The sequence below is a fragment of the Elephantulus edwardii genome, unplaced genomic scaffold (assembly GCF_000299155.1).
Source record: "Elephantulus edwardii isolate Elephantulus edwardi_28Jun2011 unplaced genomic scaffold, EleEdw1.0 scaffold00175, whole genome shotgun sequence".
Lineage (NCBI taxonomy): Eukaryota > Metazoa > Chordata > Mammalia > Macroscelidea > Macroscelididae > Elephantulus > Elephantulus edwardii.
The window spans coordinates 1,689,318-1,703,597 of NW_006399925.1; the positions used below are offsets into that span (position 1 = coordinate 1,689,318).

Genomic DNA, 14,280 nt, shown 5'->3' on the forward strand with positions numbered 1-14,280 from the left:
AACAACAACAACAACAACAACAACGACAACATGCTGGCATAAATAATTATTAAAAGGTGAGAATTTCTGAGAAAATACAAATACAGAATACTGACATTGAGGAAGACTTCCCTGAGGTGGTAAGTGATCAAGCAAGAGTTAGCCAAAGAGAGATGGAACTGAGGTTTATAAGAGATTCTCAGACTAGGAATAAAAGGGAAGAAGAAATGGGTTGGTTACAGGGATCATAATTAACTAGATATGGAGAGGCAAGCAAGAGCTGTTGTTCCTAAGCTGTTAGGTGTTACTGAGTCCAGTATGACTCACAGGGACCCTTGAACAGCTGACCTGAATCCTATCCTATCCTCATCATCTCTGATGTACTTGAGACCACTGTTACAGTCACAAGTGCCAAAAAAGTCAGAGTTAGCAGAGGCCAAATCAAGAGAGCTCTAGATGCTTTAATAAGAAGCTGAGCATTCATCCAACCAATAGACCAATGGAAAGTTTTAAGCATGGAAAGACCATGGTTCACATTGTGGATTTTTGCGTTTAATAATGCCACAGTGGTTTATAATTTGAGAAAAATAAGCACAGTGTTAAGTATGGTTTATTGATCAAAATGGCCTAGCCATTGAGTTTGCCTTTGCCGTGAGGATGGACAGGGATATGTAACTAGGGTGTGTTAGCCTATCCACAAGGCTAGTGGTCTTACCACTAAATTGAGCAGATTCAGCAGCAGATTTGGAAAATCTTACCACTAACAAAGAAAAAGCAGGCAAGCAGGGTGCACCCATGAGGACAGGGGATTCTTATGCCAGCCATACATTCAGGAGCAGTATGTACAGGACAGTACATACTACTTACAGCTTCCTAGAGAACCAGAGACCTGACATAAAACAAAGGTGAGCCTGAGACTGCTACTCCAAGGAACCAGAGTTATGAGCCTTTTGTCCAAGTGTTTTTGAGGACTATGGGTTGAGGGCCATATTTGGCAGCTTTGGGAGCTTTGTAACACTTGCCCTAAAGACCTTGCAAAGCCTGTGAGCTCCATTTGGAAGCTGTCCTAAATAACTGTACCTGCCAGCAACCTGAATTAGAGCCCTTTGACTTCCCTATTTTCATTTTGTGGTCTGTGAGCTATTCTAACAAGTTTTGAACCCAGTAGAGCAGTAAGATTGGTGTTGCGATGAGTAGAAAGAGGCACAGGCGTGTGAGGAACAATGTCTGACCTCAAGGGAATTGGTTTTGTGCTGTGGATGCTGTTGATGAGGACAGTTCCCCTTTGCAGAGTTAGTAGAAATCAGAGATGGCCGTCTCATACAGCCCTTGCTCTTCGTTACAATAAATCATAGAAAAAAAACATACAACAAGGCCATGAGGACAGCATCTTACAGGAAATATCAGACAGGCTGAGGGAGCATTGAATACTGTCAAGTTGGAAATTACTAGTATCTGACCCTCTAGTGGATTTTCACAGATAGTAAATTCCCTATCTTTTTCCCATGGAGCTGTGGGTGGATTTGAACTGAGTGCTTTTAGTTTGGCAGAACAACTCTTTAACACTAAGCTACCAGAACACCCTAATGAAATTAGATTGAGGCTGAAAGACTGGCTGAAAAAAAAATACGTAGGACATTCACATGCCCTTTTTTGACATGGCTGAAGGTCTCGCTAATGATGAAGAAGGTAGCTGATCCATAAGCCCAAGTCTCTGGGAAAAGGTAAAATACAGATTTCAGGAGCATCAGTACACAGAAGGTGTTTAAAAGGGAATAAAGAGAACATAGGAATGTGTGAAAAACAATATAGAAATGAAACACAATGTATATAAATTTGTATGCAAACCAATATAAAAGAAAAAAAAATTTTAAAAAAGAGAATGAAGAGTCAGTGTAGGACAAAACTCACTCTTATCAGATGTTGGCATCCAAGGATGTGTATTTACTTTAAATATTTCTTATTTGTAGGATTTCTGCTTTAATCTCTTATATATCATGGCTGATTTTTGGAATGCTAGTTTTTATCAAGTTGAAACTGAGTCTTGGTGATCTCTTGGTAGGCATGTCGAACACCTCTAAGAGGTTTTCAAGGCTTTAATGTTTTAGAAGCTAAACACTAGGAAACACTAGACCTGCTCAAGGTGCTTGAGGTGGATTGGAACTGCCAACCTTTTAGCTTATATTTCAGTGTTCAATCATTTGTGCCACCCCTGATCTCCTAAGGTAGACAAACACTTCAGAGCAGAGGAGAGGATGAGAGAGTAACAGGCATTCACACCTCATACATCCAGTAAGACGCTATGTTTTGCACAAGACATTTTTCTTGACTTTGACATCAAAATCTCTGCTGTTTCTTATTCCTATTTGGAAAGGCAGAAGATACTCATAACTTAATAAAAAAGATAAATCATTTGGAACAAAGCATATTTATGCAAACCGGTTACACGACAAAGGCATATAATATTTCCATTCACTGTACATTCTCTGGTTAGAAAAGTCTATCTGCCTAATTCATTAGGTTAAAAATATTTGGCATATAATATTTTTACTTTTATGAAAATTAGGAAAATCATGTACCTCCAGGTAGTACAATGAAACTCTCAAAAATTTCTTAGGGTAATTTTCAACCAGTTTCTAAAGACAAAAAAGGAAATAGGGATCTTGCAAAACAAACAAATTATACTGGGCCATCACAACTCCCAAATGTTGGAAATCTCAAGGCACTAGTTCACTGAGATAATAACTGTTGAATACTTTTGAACTTTGATTCAAGCAAAATCTGATGATCTGACAAATAATACCCCAGTGACCTAGTATACTAAGTATTAACAAAGGTACCCCAGCTGACCCATCGGACAGATCCTGAACATATTGAGGGGGTCAAGACTATGATTTTATTAAACAGAATGAGAACTATTTTAGAATGGGTTGAGCAGAAATAGTTTACTGGTCATGATGCCATTTCTACCTATGTATCACAGAAAAGATTGAAATGCACTTATTAGAAAATGCTATGGTTACACTGGTGAGAGATAGCTAAGGAGAGGGAGTTGTTGTTGTTGTGTACCGTTGATTAGGGATTGACTCATAGCTGACCCTCCAGTAGGTTTTTAGAGGGAGTAAATCACAGGGCAGTTGACTGCTTTTTTCCTCAAAGCAGCTGGTAGATTTGAACCATGTGCCTTTGGGTTGACATGCAGTTAATTATCACTAAGCCACCAGAGCTCCCTAATGGGATGGATATGAATAGACAGGAAGATGAGAACAGGGGAAATAGAGCAGGAAAAGCTGTTGGGATGAAGACTTACAGAGGGTACTAAGAATTGGGCTCTTCCTCACTTTGCAGAGAGATGAAGTTCCATGAGCAAGTAAAGGCAAGATTGCAGAAAGCTAGAAGTACCAGGATAAGAAGTCAACAAGTACTAGTCTCTGTGCATGCTTCCGTCCTCTGATACTCTAAAACCTTTTGTGGCTCCCTAGTGCTCTAAATCATTCAAGTCAATAGACACTGCCACTGAGTGGAAATCGATTCATTGCCGACTCTTTAGTAGGTTTGCAGAAGTAAATCACACAGGAGGAGATTGTTTATCTTTCCCCTGAGGTGCAATTGATGGATTCTAATCACCAGAGTCTCTGCCTTTGGGCTGGTAAGCAACTCCTTATGCACAATGCCAACAGAGCTCCCTTGAGTTTATACAGCATGACTCCCCAGAAGTCCATTGGCTAGTCTGCCCCTCTAATCACTACTCACTCTCCTCAGACTTCCCATCAATTGCACTCAACCACCATATGCTCCCCAGCCTGCCCCATATGGCCACCCTCCTGAGCCTTTGTTCAAGTTACTGCCTATCCCAGTAATGCCCTCTCTGAAATCTCTGATATTTGGAACCTGCTTGGCCTTTCTCAGTTACTACTCTTTATACAGTTTTTCTCAAATCTTCCAGCCTCAATTATGAGCAAGACATACTTCAGGCTTCTAAAATGACACTCTGCCTTGTAATCATATGAGTTTGCTTTATATTGCTACTGCCTCACACATGAAAGTATGCAGCCAATACCTGTTAAGTTAAAGAGTTTGGTCTTTGGGAAGATGTAACAAAGCGTCGCATGCAGGGAACATAAAAAGGTCCATGTTGTAGCAACATAGAGGACAGAGAAGGTAGGAGGACAACCAATGAAAGCAAGAAAACCCATCAGGAGACCTCAGAAGACCTGCTTTTAACATAGACCCATTTTTAAAAGGCAGGCAAAGAGGAGTCCAAATAAAGTCAGGGATTTTTTACGCAGGTTAAGCAACCATTAAAACCGTAGCGTGTATGTCTCTTGCTACTAATACTGCTATGTTATTTCCCCATATGATAGTTGCTGCCAGCACAGACACCACCTTTCTTAATTGAAAATTTTGCTCTTCCTAGGGATGAAGGAAAAGGATTATCACTACTTTAATTGCCTCCAGCTTTACTTTCTTTCTTGAATATTAACAAAATCAAACTCCATCTCATCTACTTCTAATATGCCTTCATTAGAAAGAAGCTGAAAAAATAAAGTGTTTCTTCCACGATACCAGGAGAACATGGATAAATGGGAGGGGGCATGGGGACACTTTTCTTCTTGTCCTTACTGATGCAAATGGGAAGATAATGTCCAAAGATCAAAGAAAATGGTTTCTTCTGAAACAGCTGGCTTTACAAAGGAAGGCAGCAAATAACATGGAAAGTAAAATAATAATAATAATAATAATAATAATAGTAATAATAATAATAATAATAATAATTATTATTATTAGCTGTTACGTTCAGGCTGGAGCCCAGTGGCAGAGTGATTAATTATGTTATAAAAAGCATAAGTGAAAGGCTGACAGTTTGAATCCACAAGCTCTTCCACCAAAAAATGGTGAAGGAGCTTTGTCTCTAAAGATTAACAGCCTAAGAAATCTGATAAAGAGTCACTATGAGTGAGACAGCCTGACGGCAGCAGCAGTGGGATCACATTCAACTGAAGAGCACTGGTAGCTCGGAAGGAATTTTTGCTCCCATCACAAGGACAAGTGGTTCAAATCCACCAATTCCTTTGGGGGAATTTATCCCCATGCAATTTACACTCTCTGAAAACCTCTTGGAAGGTCGGCTAGGACTTGGTTCTGAATCAAAGGAAATGAAAGAGAGTGTGAATGTGAGCCAAAATGTTGGTGGTTCAAACCCAGCCAGGTCTGGTAAACCTGTTTGCTAAAGACTACAGGCAATAAAATCCTATGTGGCAGTTGTACTCTGCCATATCGAATCACTATCTCCGTCAGAATCCAACTGCCAGCACCCAAAAGCAACGGGATCTGTATTTCTTAAGCATCTTTATGTCTCAGGTACAAGACCAGGACCAAAAATATGTTCCTAGTTTGAGGGAAACAGACTTTTCCTCTCAAGAACATTTTTGTCTATTTTAATAGATACCACATAGGGGCAAAAGAAAAAAGTGCAAATAGCAGTAAAAAGTTAGAGGATTCAAGAAGACTGTTGAAGGACCTGTGAGATCTGAGATGGAAGGGCTCCGTTTTTAGGTAAGAATCAAGACGTCATGTAGAGCATTACACCTAAGTTAAGCTTTAAAGGCAGAACTGTGTGTGAAGAGAAAAACTAAATAAAGGTAAAGAGAAGGTAACAGAGGCCAAGAGGCCAAGGTGATTATATAGAAAAGCAGAGGCAGGAAGGTGAGGGATCAATAGTTATGACCTTCAGTCCAGTAGGTTTCTGACACAACAGAAGCAGTGAAAGATGGGCTTGCAAAGACACACACCAACACCACACTGGATTCTGAACACCATTCTAGAGCAGCTGAATGTTGTTTTTATGTGCCATTGAGTTGCTTGTGGCTCATAATGACCCTATGTACAATAGCCCTGAAATCTACTCTATTGTGTGTCAACTTTATTGTCTTTAACACACCTACCTTCACTACTCCAGTCACTGAATCAATCCTTCTCATTTAGAGTCTTCCTCTCTTGTGCTGTCCCTCCATCCTTCTAAGTAAGATGTCCCTCTCCAGGGACTGGTCCCTCCTTGCATCATGCCCAAAGTATGTCAGATGAAGCTTCAGAATCCTTGCATACAAGGAGTAGCCTGGTTTCACCCTCTCCAGGATGAACCTGTTTCTTCTCCTGTCTCTTCTCCAGAACCACCGTTCAAGGGAGCACTGATGGCCTAGTGGCAAGAAGCTGCATTGCAATCCCAGGACCACAGCTTAAAGACATAAATTCTCTATCCTCCCTAGTCAATGTCTAGCTTTCTGATGCATATCATGTAACTGTGAAGACTACGGAGTGGATCAGGCACACCTTAGTCTCCTGACTAATATCCCGTTGGATATTAACACCTCCTTGATTCTTTGTACACACTCAATGACCATTTATTGAATAAACCAATGGAAGAGAAGAATGTCTCTTAAATTTCTGCTTAAAATCATTTTCAGTAGATACTAAGAAAGGCTCAGCTTATAAAATCCTGATCCAGTCTGCTGATAAGCACATTTGAAGCAAGAAGCCTGTTAAAAGGGGAAATGGAATGGGTGTGTAGCTTTGAACTCAGACTAGAAGAACCACACAGGAAGCAGAGACTTTCATTTCTAGAAATGAACAAACAAAATGAACAGTGCATTCAGGTGTAGTAGCATCCTATATTTCATTTTAGTCTGTGGTTATAAAATGGACCAATGCATTGTTAGCAGGAGTCCTGGGTGGGGCAAATGGTTAAGAACTCCATTATTAACTGAAATTGTTCCAAAATTGTTTCAAAGTACCCGAAATGGTTAAGAACTCCATTATTAACTGAAATTGTTCCAAAATTGTTTCAAAGTACCCGAGAGCTGTCTTGCAAGAAAGGCCTGGTGATCAGCTTCTGAAAGGTCCTACCCTTGAAAGTAGAGTTCTGTCCCACACATGCATGGTCCTCAAGAATTGACTTGACAGCAACTGTTTTTTTTGTATTTTATTTCATTTTAGGTTATAAATGAATATCCACTTAGGTAGAGATTGTTACTATTCATAATAAGCCTTAATAAGTATCAAGCAACTGGATTTCCCCTCCACTAATGAGTGTTTTGTATTTCACACATTTAACAAAGTGAGTGTGTGTGTGTGTGTGTGTGTGTGAGAGAGAGAGAGAGAGAGACCACCTTCACTTTCCGGTCACATGTCAACATTGTTTTGCTTATACTTTTGCAACCTATTAAAAGCACTTTCTTACTGTTCTGTGTATAATTTTCACTCTCCTATGTCTCAGTAAGCTCCTCAGACCATAATGAGAGACACTGAGCTCCACTTTTATAGTAAAATTCTTCCAGGACTGATAGTTCCTCGGGGTCAGAAAGAATGCTTTCTTCATCCTTGTGTTCCCAAGGCCTAGCTTGGAATTGGGACTCATAAAAGCTTGCTGTCCATGAAGCTGAGCTGAAAGGTGTTTTTAAACATATTCCTCAAAAACATTGGAGAGTAAGGTCTATGCTTTCAAGTGTCACTGTTGCTCAAATGCTTTCTTCTGTTAACGACCCTTTTTCAGAGGTGCTCAGGATTCAGTGCAGGCAACAATCCCCAAATGAACATATGACACACTCTGAACGGTAAAATGTGGCGCAAGTTATGCTGGGTGACTCCAAAGCAAAGTCAGAAGAAGTGATACTGTACACCATGGTCTTGTCTTCTGATGGCCTTGGAAGGGAGCTGCAATGTTGATAGGAATGTCAGGACACCTGGAGGGATCAGGGTAAGGCTGACAGCTTTAAGATCCTATTCAAAGTCAGGATCAATGACAAAATAGTTGAGTGAAGAGACTGTCCAGCTATTTTAATCCTAGCCTTTGGGTTGCCCTTGTTAACACCAAGTGGACAGGAGCAAGTTATTTTTCTCAAGTGGAGTGTGTGAGGGTGTGTGTGTTTTCCCCAGACACAAGGTTTAGGAGCAAAAGAAATGCTTATGGGTTAAGCCAATATGTTCTAGGAGTTTGTGATGGCTGCATACCATCGAGTCAAAGCCGACTTATAGCTGACCCTGCGCTGGGCTTTCAGAGGCAGTTAATGGCACAAGAGAGGTTGCCCATTTTTCTCCCACAGAGCAGCTTGTAGATTCAAACCCTGTGCCTTTGATACTCCAGTGCTGCTTCTTACCTCTAGGCCACCAGAGCTCTCTGGAAGTTTGTTGTTATTGTTATGTACCATCAAGTCACCTGTGACTCAGAGAAATCCTATGCACAATAGCTCTGAACCCTGTTCTATCCTGAGACAATCTCACTGTCTCCAACACACCTAATGCCCCAACCCCAGCCACTGAGTCAATCCATCTCCTCCAGGGCCTTCCTTTCTTGCCCTGGCCCTGTACCCTTCCAAGCACTGATGTCCTTCTCCAAGGACTGGTCCCTCCTGGCAACATGCAGGAATTAAGAATCACAATGTTTTGGGCTAGTCACTTTTTCCATTCTGGTACTCAGTTTTGCTGTGTAAAATTCCAGAGTTGAGTATGTTATCCCCACTTTTCCACTTGTTCTAACTTACAAAGGTTCTGCTAACATATGTGTAACTCTTTCCACTATACTTTGTGCAAATGGAGGATGCCCGTGAATTGATAGATACACTCCTATTACAGGGAGGTAATAATATGTGTTGGACAAATTGCAGCCAGGGTACTCTTTGGAGCAAAGATGACAAAAGTTTCCCTGCAAAGATGACAAAAGTTTCCCTGTACATACTTTGGGCATGTTGCTAGGAGGGGCTATTCCTTGGAAAGGCATTGTGATGCTCTGAAAGGCAGAGGGTCGTTAAAGGAAAGAAAGGCCCTCAACCAGGTGGATAAACACAGTGACTGCTGCATTGAGCTTTAGTGTGTTAGGAAGTATAAGGATGGTGTAGGATAGGACAGGGTTCAGATTTGTTGTTCATAGGGTTACTAGGGATCATACTCAACTAGATGACACCTAACAACAATATAGGGAGCTCTATGGAGTTCTGGTGGTCTAGTATTAAGAACCAGTGCTGTAAGACCAAAGCGGTGGTTTAAATTAACTAGCTGCCCCACAGGAGAAGGATGGAAAATCTCCTTCCATTCAATTAATTGCCTATGAAAACCCTTTGAAGGGTCAGCTATAGGTTGATTTTGACTTGGTGGTATACAACAACAGGGAGGTCTGTTGGCCTAATGGTCAAAACCTCCACTGCAATTCCAAAGGCAACAGGGTTGAGTCCACCAGCTGCTCTGTGGAAGAGGGATGGGCAATCTCCTTCTGTGTAATTAACTGCCTCTGAAAATCCACTGGAGGGTCAGCTATGAGTCGGTTCCAACTGCACAGCACACAGCAACATAACAACATAACACCAAAAATAAAATAAGGAAAAAGAAAGAGAATACAATATTGAATAGGAGAGGTGATAGTGGGCATCCTTGCCTAGTTCCTGTTCTCAAAGGGAATATCTTTAATCTTCAAGCTCCACTGAGAACAATGTTTGCATATATGCTTTTTACTACATTGAAGAAATTCCCTTCTATCCCTATTTTGTTGAGTGTTATAATCAGAAAAGGGTGTTGGACTTTGTCAAAGGCCTATTCTGCATAAATTGATAGAATGTGTGGTTCTTGTTCTTTGCTTTATTAAAGTGATAAATTACATGGAATGTTTTTCCCATGTTGAACTATCCTTGCATACCTATTCAGGATTTTTGCATCTATGTTCATGGGAGATATTGGACTATTTTGGTGGTGTCTTTACCTGGATTTGGTATCAAGGATACGTTTGCTTAATAGAATGAGTCTGGGAGAATTCCATATTTTTCTATTTTCTGAAAAGTTTATGTAGAATTGGTGATAGTTCTCTGATGTTTGATAAAATTCACTTGTAAAACCATCTGGTCCAGTGTTTTGTTTTGGGGTGTTTTTTGTTGGTGTTGGGTTGTTGTTATTTTTTTGGCTGTAAGTTGTTTTATTACCTTTTCAATTTCTTCTTTTGTAATCAATCTGCTCAGATGTTCAATTTTGGTTTGTGTCAGTTTTGGTAGTTTGTGATTTTCTATATTTTTGTCCATTTCATCTGTCATTATTATGTGCTGTTGAGTCACCTGTGACTCACAGAGACCCTATGAATAACAGCTCTCAACCTTGTTCTCACATGTATCAATCTCACTGTTTCTGACACACCTATTCCAGTTACCCCAGTCACTGAGTCAATCTATCTCATCGAGGGTTTTCCTCTCATGCTCTGTCCCTTCACCCTCCCCAAAATGACATCCCTTTCCAAGGACTTGTCCCTCCTTGCAACATTAGTATTTGTTTGAATATAGATTTTCAGAATATTCCACTGTTAACCTTTTAATTTTAGTTGGTTCCATTGTGACATTGACCATTTCATCTCTTATTCAAATTATTTGTATTTTTTCCTTCTTTTCTTTTGTTAGTTTTGCTAATGGTTTATTGATTTTATTGACCTTTACAAAGAACCAACTACTGGTTTTGTTGATCTTTCAACTGTTTCTCTGTTTTCTATTTATCTGCCCTAATTTTTATAATTTTGGGTTATTGGAGGGTGTTGGGTTTTCTTTTTAAATTTGTTTAAGAGATTAGGTTAGAGAGTCAATGGTCAATTTTCTTGTCTTTTAATGTGTTTGCTTACTGCTATAAACTGACCTCTGATTACTACTTTGGCTGCTTCCCAGAGGTTTGGTTAAATTGTGTTTTCATTGTCATTTGTTCTAAGAAACTTTCTCATTTACCTTTTCTTTTAGTACCCACTCATGTTCAAGCAAGGTGTTATGCTGTGTGAAATATTTCAGTCACAAAAAGACAAATACTACCTAATGCCACTGTTATAAAACAGGACTGACATGGGGGCGAGGGGAAAACTAAGAAATGAGGGGATAAGTAATGCACATGGCATTGAAACAGATGAGGGAGAGAACTGTATAAAAGGAATATATGATTAAGTACTATTGGCATGACAAGAGTCCAGAATAAGAGCTGCATAGTAAAGTGGACGGAGGGGCATGACACTATATAACAATGAAATAATTTTTTTTCCAAAGAAAAAAGCCAACTGGGAGGAGGCAGGGAGGAAAACGTGCAACAACGAATCAAGGGAAACCCAAGTTCTCTATAAACTTTCATTAAAATCTCAATTTTAAAAAATGGAAAAAAAGAAAAAGAAGAGTGGTTTCCTGAAGTTGTAGAACAGGAATATAGTCACATTACAATTCCCCGCACTATTTGTGTGAACATGGTGTTGATGGTACACTTTGAAGCTGTGCATGCTGGCAAGAAGGAGCAACTTAACATGTACCAAAAATCAACTTTCATGGCCAGGAGTCAGCAAATTATGGCCACTGGGCCAAATCTAGTATGTTTTTTAAAATAGTTGTATTGAGGTATATATAATTCACATACCAGAAAATTCTCCCAATGAATGTGTTTCATGCAATGTTTTCTAATGTAGTCATATAGTTGTGTGAACATTACCACAACCAAATTCCCCACTTGTTTTTGTAAACAAAGTTGTATCAGAATTGGGCCACATTCATTTGTTTACTTAGGAATAGCTGTTATAAGGAAGAGTTGGTAGTCGAAACAGAGATCTTAAAGCCACAAAGCCATCTGGCCTTTCACTGAAAAAGTCTGCAAGGCTCTGCTGTGGACGGACATTTATCAGCTTTGTCACGTGTTCTGTATCTAGGACTACTGAGGAAGCATGGTTTAGGTGGCACTTTCCCAATTTCTAGGCAACCGCCTTGAGTTTTGATCTATTTTCAAGATGGGATGATAGTACCTAACTCAGATAAGAGAATAAATGTGACCCTCTTCTGGGCACAAAGCAACCAGTGAGCTTTTGCAGACTTCTGGACAAAGACTCATCAACAACCTTTTTTATATAGATGGCACAAGTTTGATTTCTGAAACTGAGAAGGACCTGAAGTGTTTGCTACAGAAGTTCAGTCTTCAATGTGGATTGAAGCTCAACATCAAGAAAACAAAGATTCTCACTACTGGGCCAATTTGCAGCACCATGATGGATGGAGAAGAGATTGAGATTGTTAACAATTACAGCTTGCTTGGCCCCACAATCAACACTCTTGGCACCAGCAGTCAGGAAATCAAAGGATTAATTACATTGGGAAAATCTGCTGTCAGGGACCTCTCCAGAGTGCTGAAGAGCAACAATGTCAGGCTAGAGACTCAGGCATACACCATTCAGGTGATGGTATTCAGTTACTTGCTATTTATTAGAGAGAACAATCAATGTCTTTGAGGTGTGCTGGAGAAGAGTACTGAACATATCATGGACTGTCAAGAGAACAAACAGGCCTGTCCTGGAGAGGATGAAGCCAAGTTGCTCCTCGGAGGCAAGAATTTTAAAGTTCCATCTCATATATTTTGAGCATGTTTCCAGAAGGGGCAAATTCTTTGAGTAAGACATCATGCTTGGAAGGGTGGAGGGACAGTGCAGGAAGGGAAGATCTTGGATGAAATGAACTGATATGGTAATGGGAGTCAGTGTGTGAGAGACAATGAGAATGGCTCAGGATAGGGCAGGGTTCAGAACTATTGTGCATAGGGTTACTATGGTTTGCAGTCAACTTGATGGCACATAACCACATAACAGTATAATATCTCCAACAGCTTTACCCAGAATCAAAACTCTTACTTAGGTAAATCATCTATAAGCACTATGAGTTCTGACCTCTGATACCATAGTCAGCATACCATGGTTTAAAATTGTTACCTTATGCCTAGACTTTTGCTCTAACTAGTCCCTTTGGCTAGAATACTCTCCTCAGTCTGGTTCCACAAACTCACAGAGAAGTTCCTTGTCCTCCAGGGCTCAGCCAAAGGCATCATCTTCAATCAAGAACACAATCGATGACCGTTCTCTCCCATCATATCACACCGTTAGCCATCACCATCATTATCATTGCTAAAGTCACTGCCTTCGAGTCAATTCTTAGAAAAATCTTAGAGGATAGAGAAGTGGCCTGCTGAGTTTCCAGGTCTACAAACTTTTACAGAAGCAGATCATATTTTTCTTCAACAGATCAGCCAATAGAACTGCTAACTTCCTTTGGATAACCACTTAAAGCTTAACCACTGGACCACCAGGGCTCACTAATTATGGAGTAGATGGTTTAGAAGGTAATTCCACAAGACAAAGATTTATGTGAATCACTGGTATATTTCCAGCTCCTGGATTGTTGCCTAGGATACAGGAGGGGAAAAAAATATGTGCTGAAAATATAAATAAATGTTAAATGGAGGCCCAAGTTAAACTCTACAATCTACACAGACATTATACCCCTGACTCCCCTCCCATTCTTCTCTTATTTTCTATTGTCAAAAATTGCTTACTTCAGGTCCTCTCTTGAATTCTCTTAATTAAGTGTTGTGGAAGGATGAACTAAACATATAAATGAGATCATTATCAAGGTCATGGGAAAGGTACAAGTAATCTAAAGCCTAATGCTAAAAATTTTATGTGTTTTATACAATACATATTTGCTTAACTTCAGTTAGACCAGCAAACATTATTCCTGCCTCAAATGTTATCCTTAGGAACTATGTTTATTAGCTCAATTTCTCTAAAAAAGCAGATATTCAACCAATTTCCATGTTGTCTGTCAACTACACACACAAACACGGGATTTTTACATATGCATCTGAATGTCTGTACACACACATGCACACATACACTTCCTGAGATCAAAGTCTTAGGAGAACCGCCACCTACCTGTGTCCGATGCCAGATCACAGAAGCTCTGGAGTGGCCCAGCTTGTTCCTGCAGGGGCCTTTATCATAATGTATCAAGAGGAAATCATCCTGTGAGATGCACAGAAAGAGCAAAAATGAGTGTAATATTTCTACTCCATTATGTCCATGTTCCACCCTTGAGCGACATTTCCTTTTTTATGCTCAAGATAGATGTGAAAATACAGTGACATGTAAGAGTGAACATTCACCTACAAACACTTCCAGGAAGGGTCACCCCGGGGGCAGAGGCCAGAGTCCTAGGTCCAGGTGCATTCCGCCCTCCTCTGCCTTCCACCCTCCAGTCAGAGTGGAAGGTGCAGAGCGGCCACTAGAGGGCGGCCTGCACCAGATTTCAATCCTCAGCCTGTGACGGCCTCACTTGGCAGGCAGCTGTCTCTTGATTTTGTAGGAAAAAATCTTGTGCTGATGCAGGACTTCTGCACAAGTAGGTCAGAGGCTCGTGCTACTCCAAAAATGCTCTTCCTGACCACCGGTTATATTTTATTCAAGTCAAGTCTTTTTTGCTTTTGCATCTTCTG

At 40.2% G+C, this 14,280-nt stretch overlaps 1 protein-coding gene across 1 annotated transcript in view; it reads right to left on the bottom strand.

Moving 5' to 3' along the window:
• RNF144A (ring finger protein 144A) overlaps positions 1 to 14,280 on the bottom strand; it is an 82,364-nt gene that overhangs the window by 7,361 nt on the left and 60,723 nt on the right. The window contains exon 6 of the mRNA XM_006895732.1: positions 13,721 to 13,810. Within this exon, the coding sequence (XP_006895794.1) occupies positions 13,721 to 13,810 (90 nt within the window). The remainder of the gene's footprint in view (positions 1 to 13,720; positions 13,811 to 14,280) is intronic.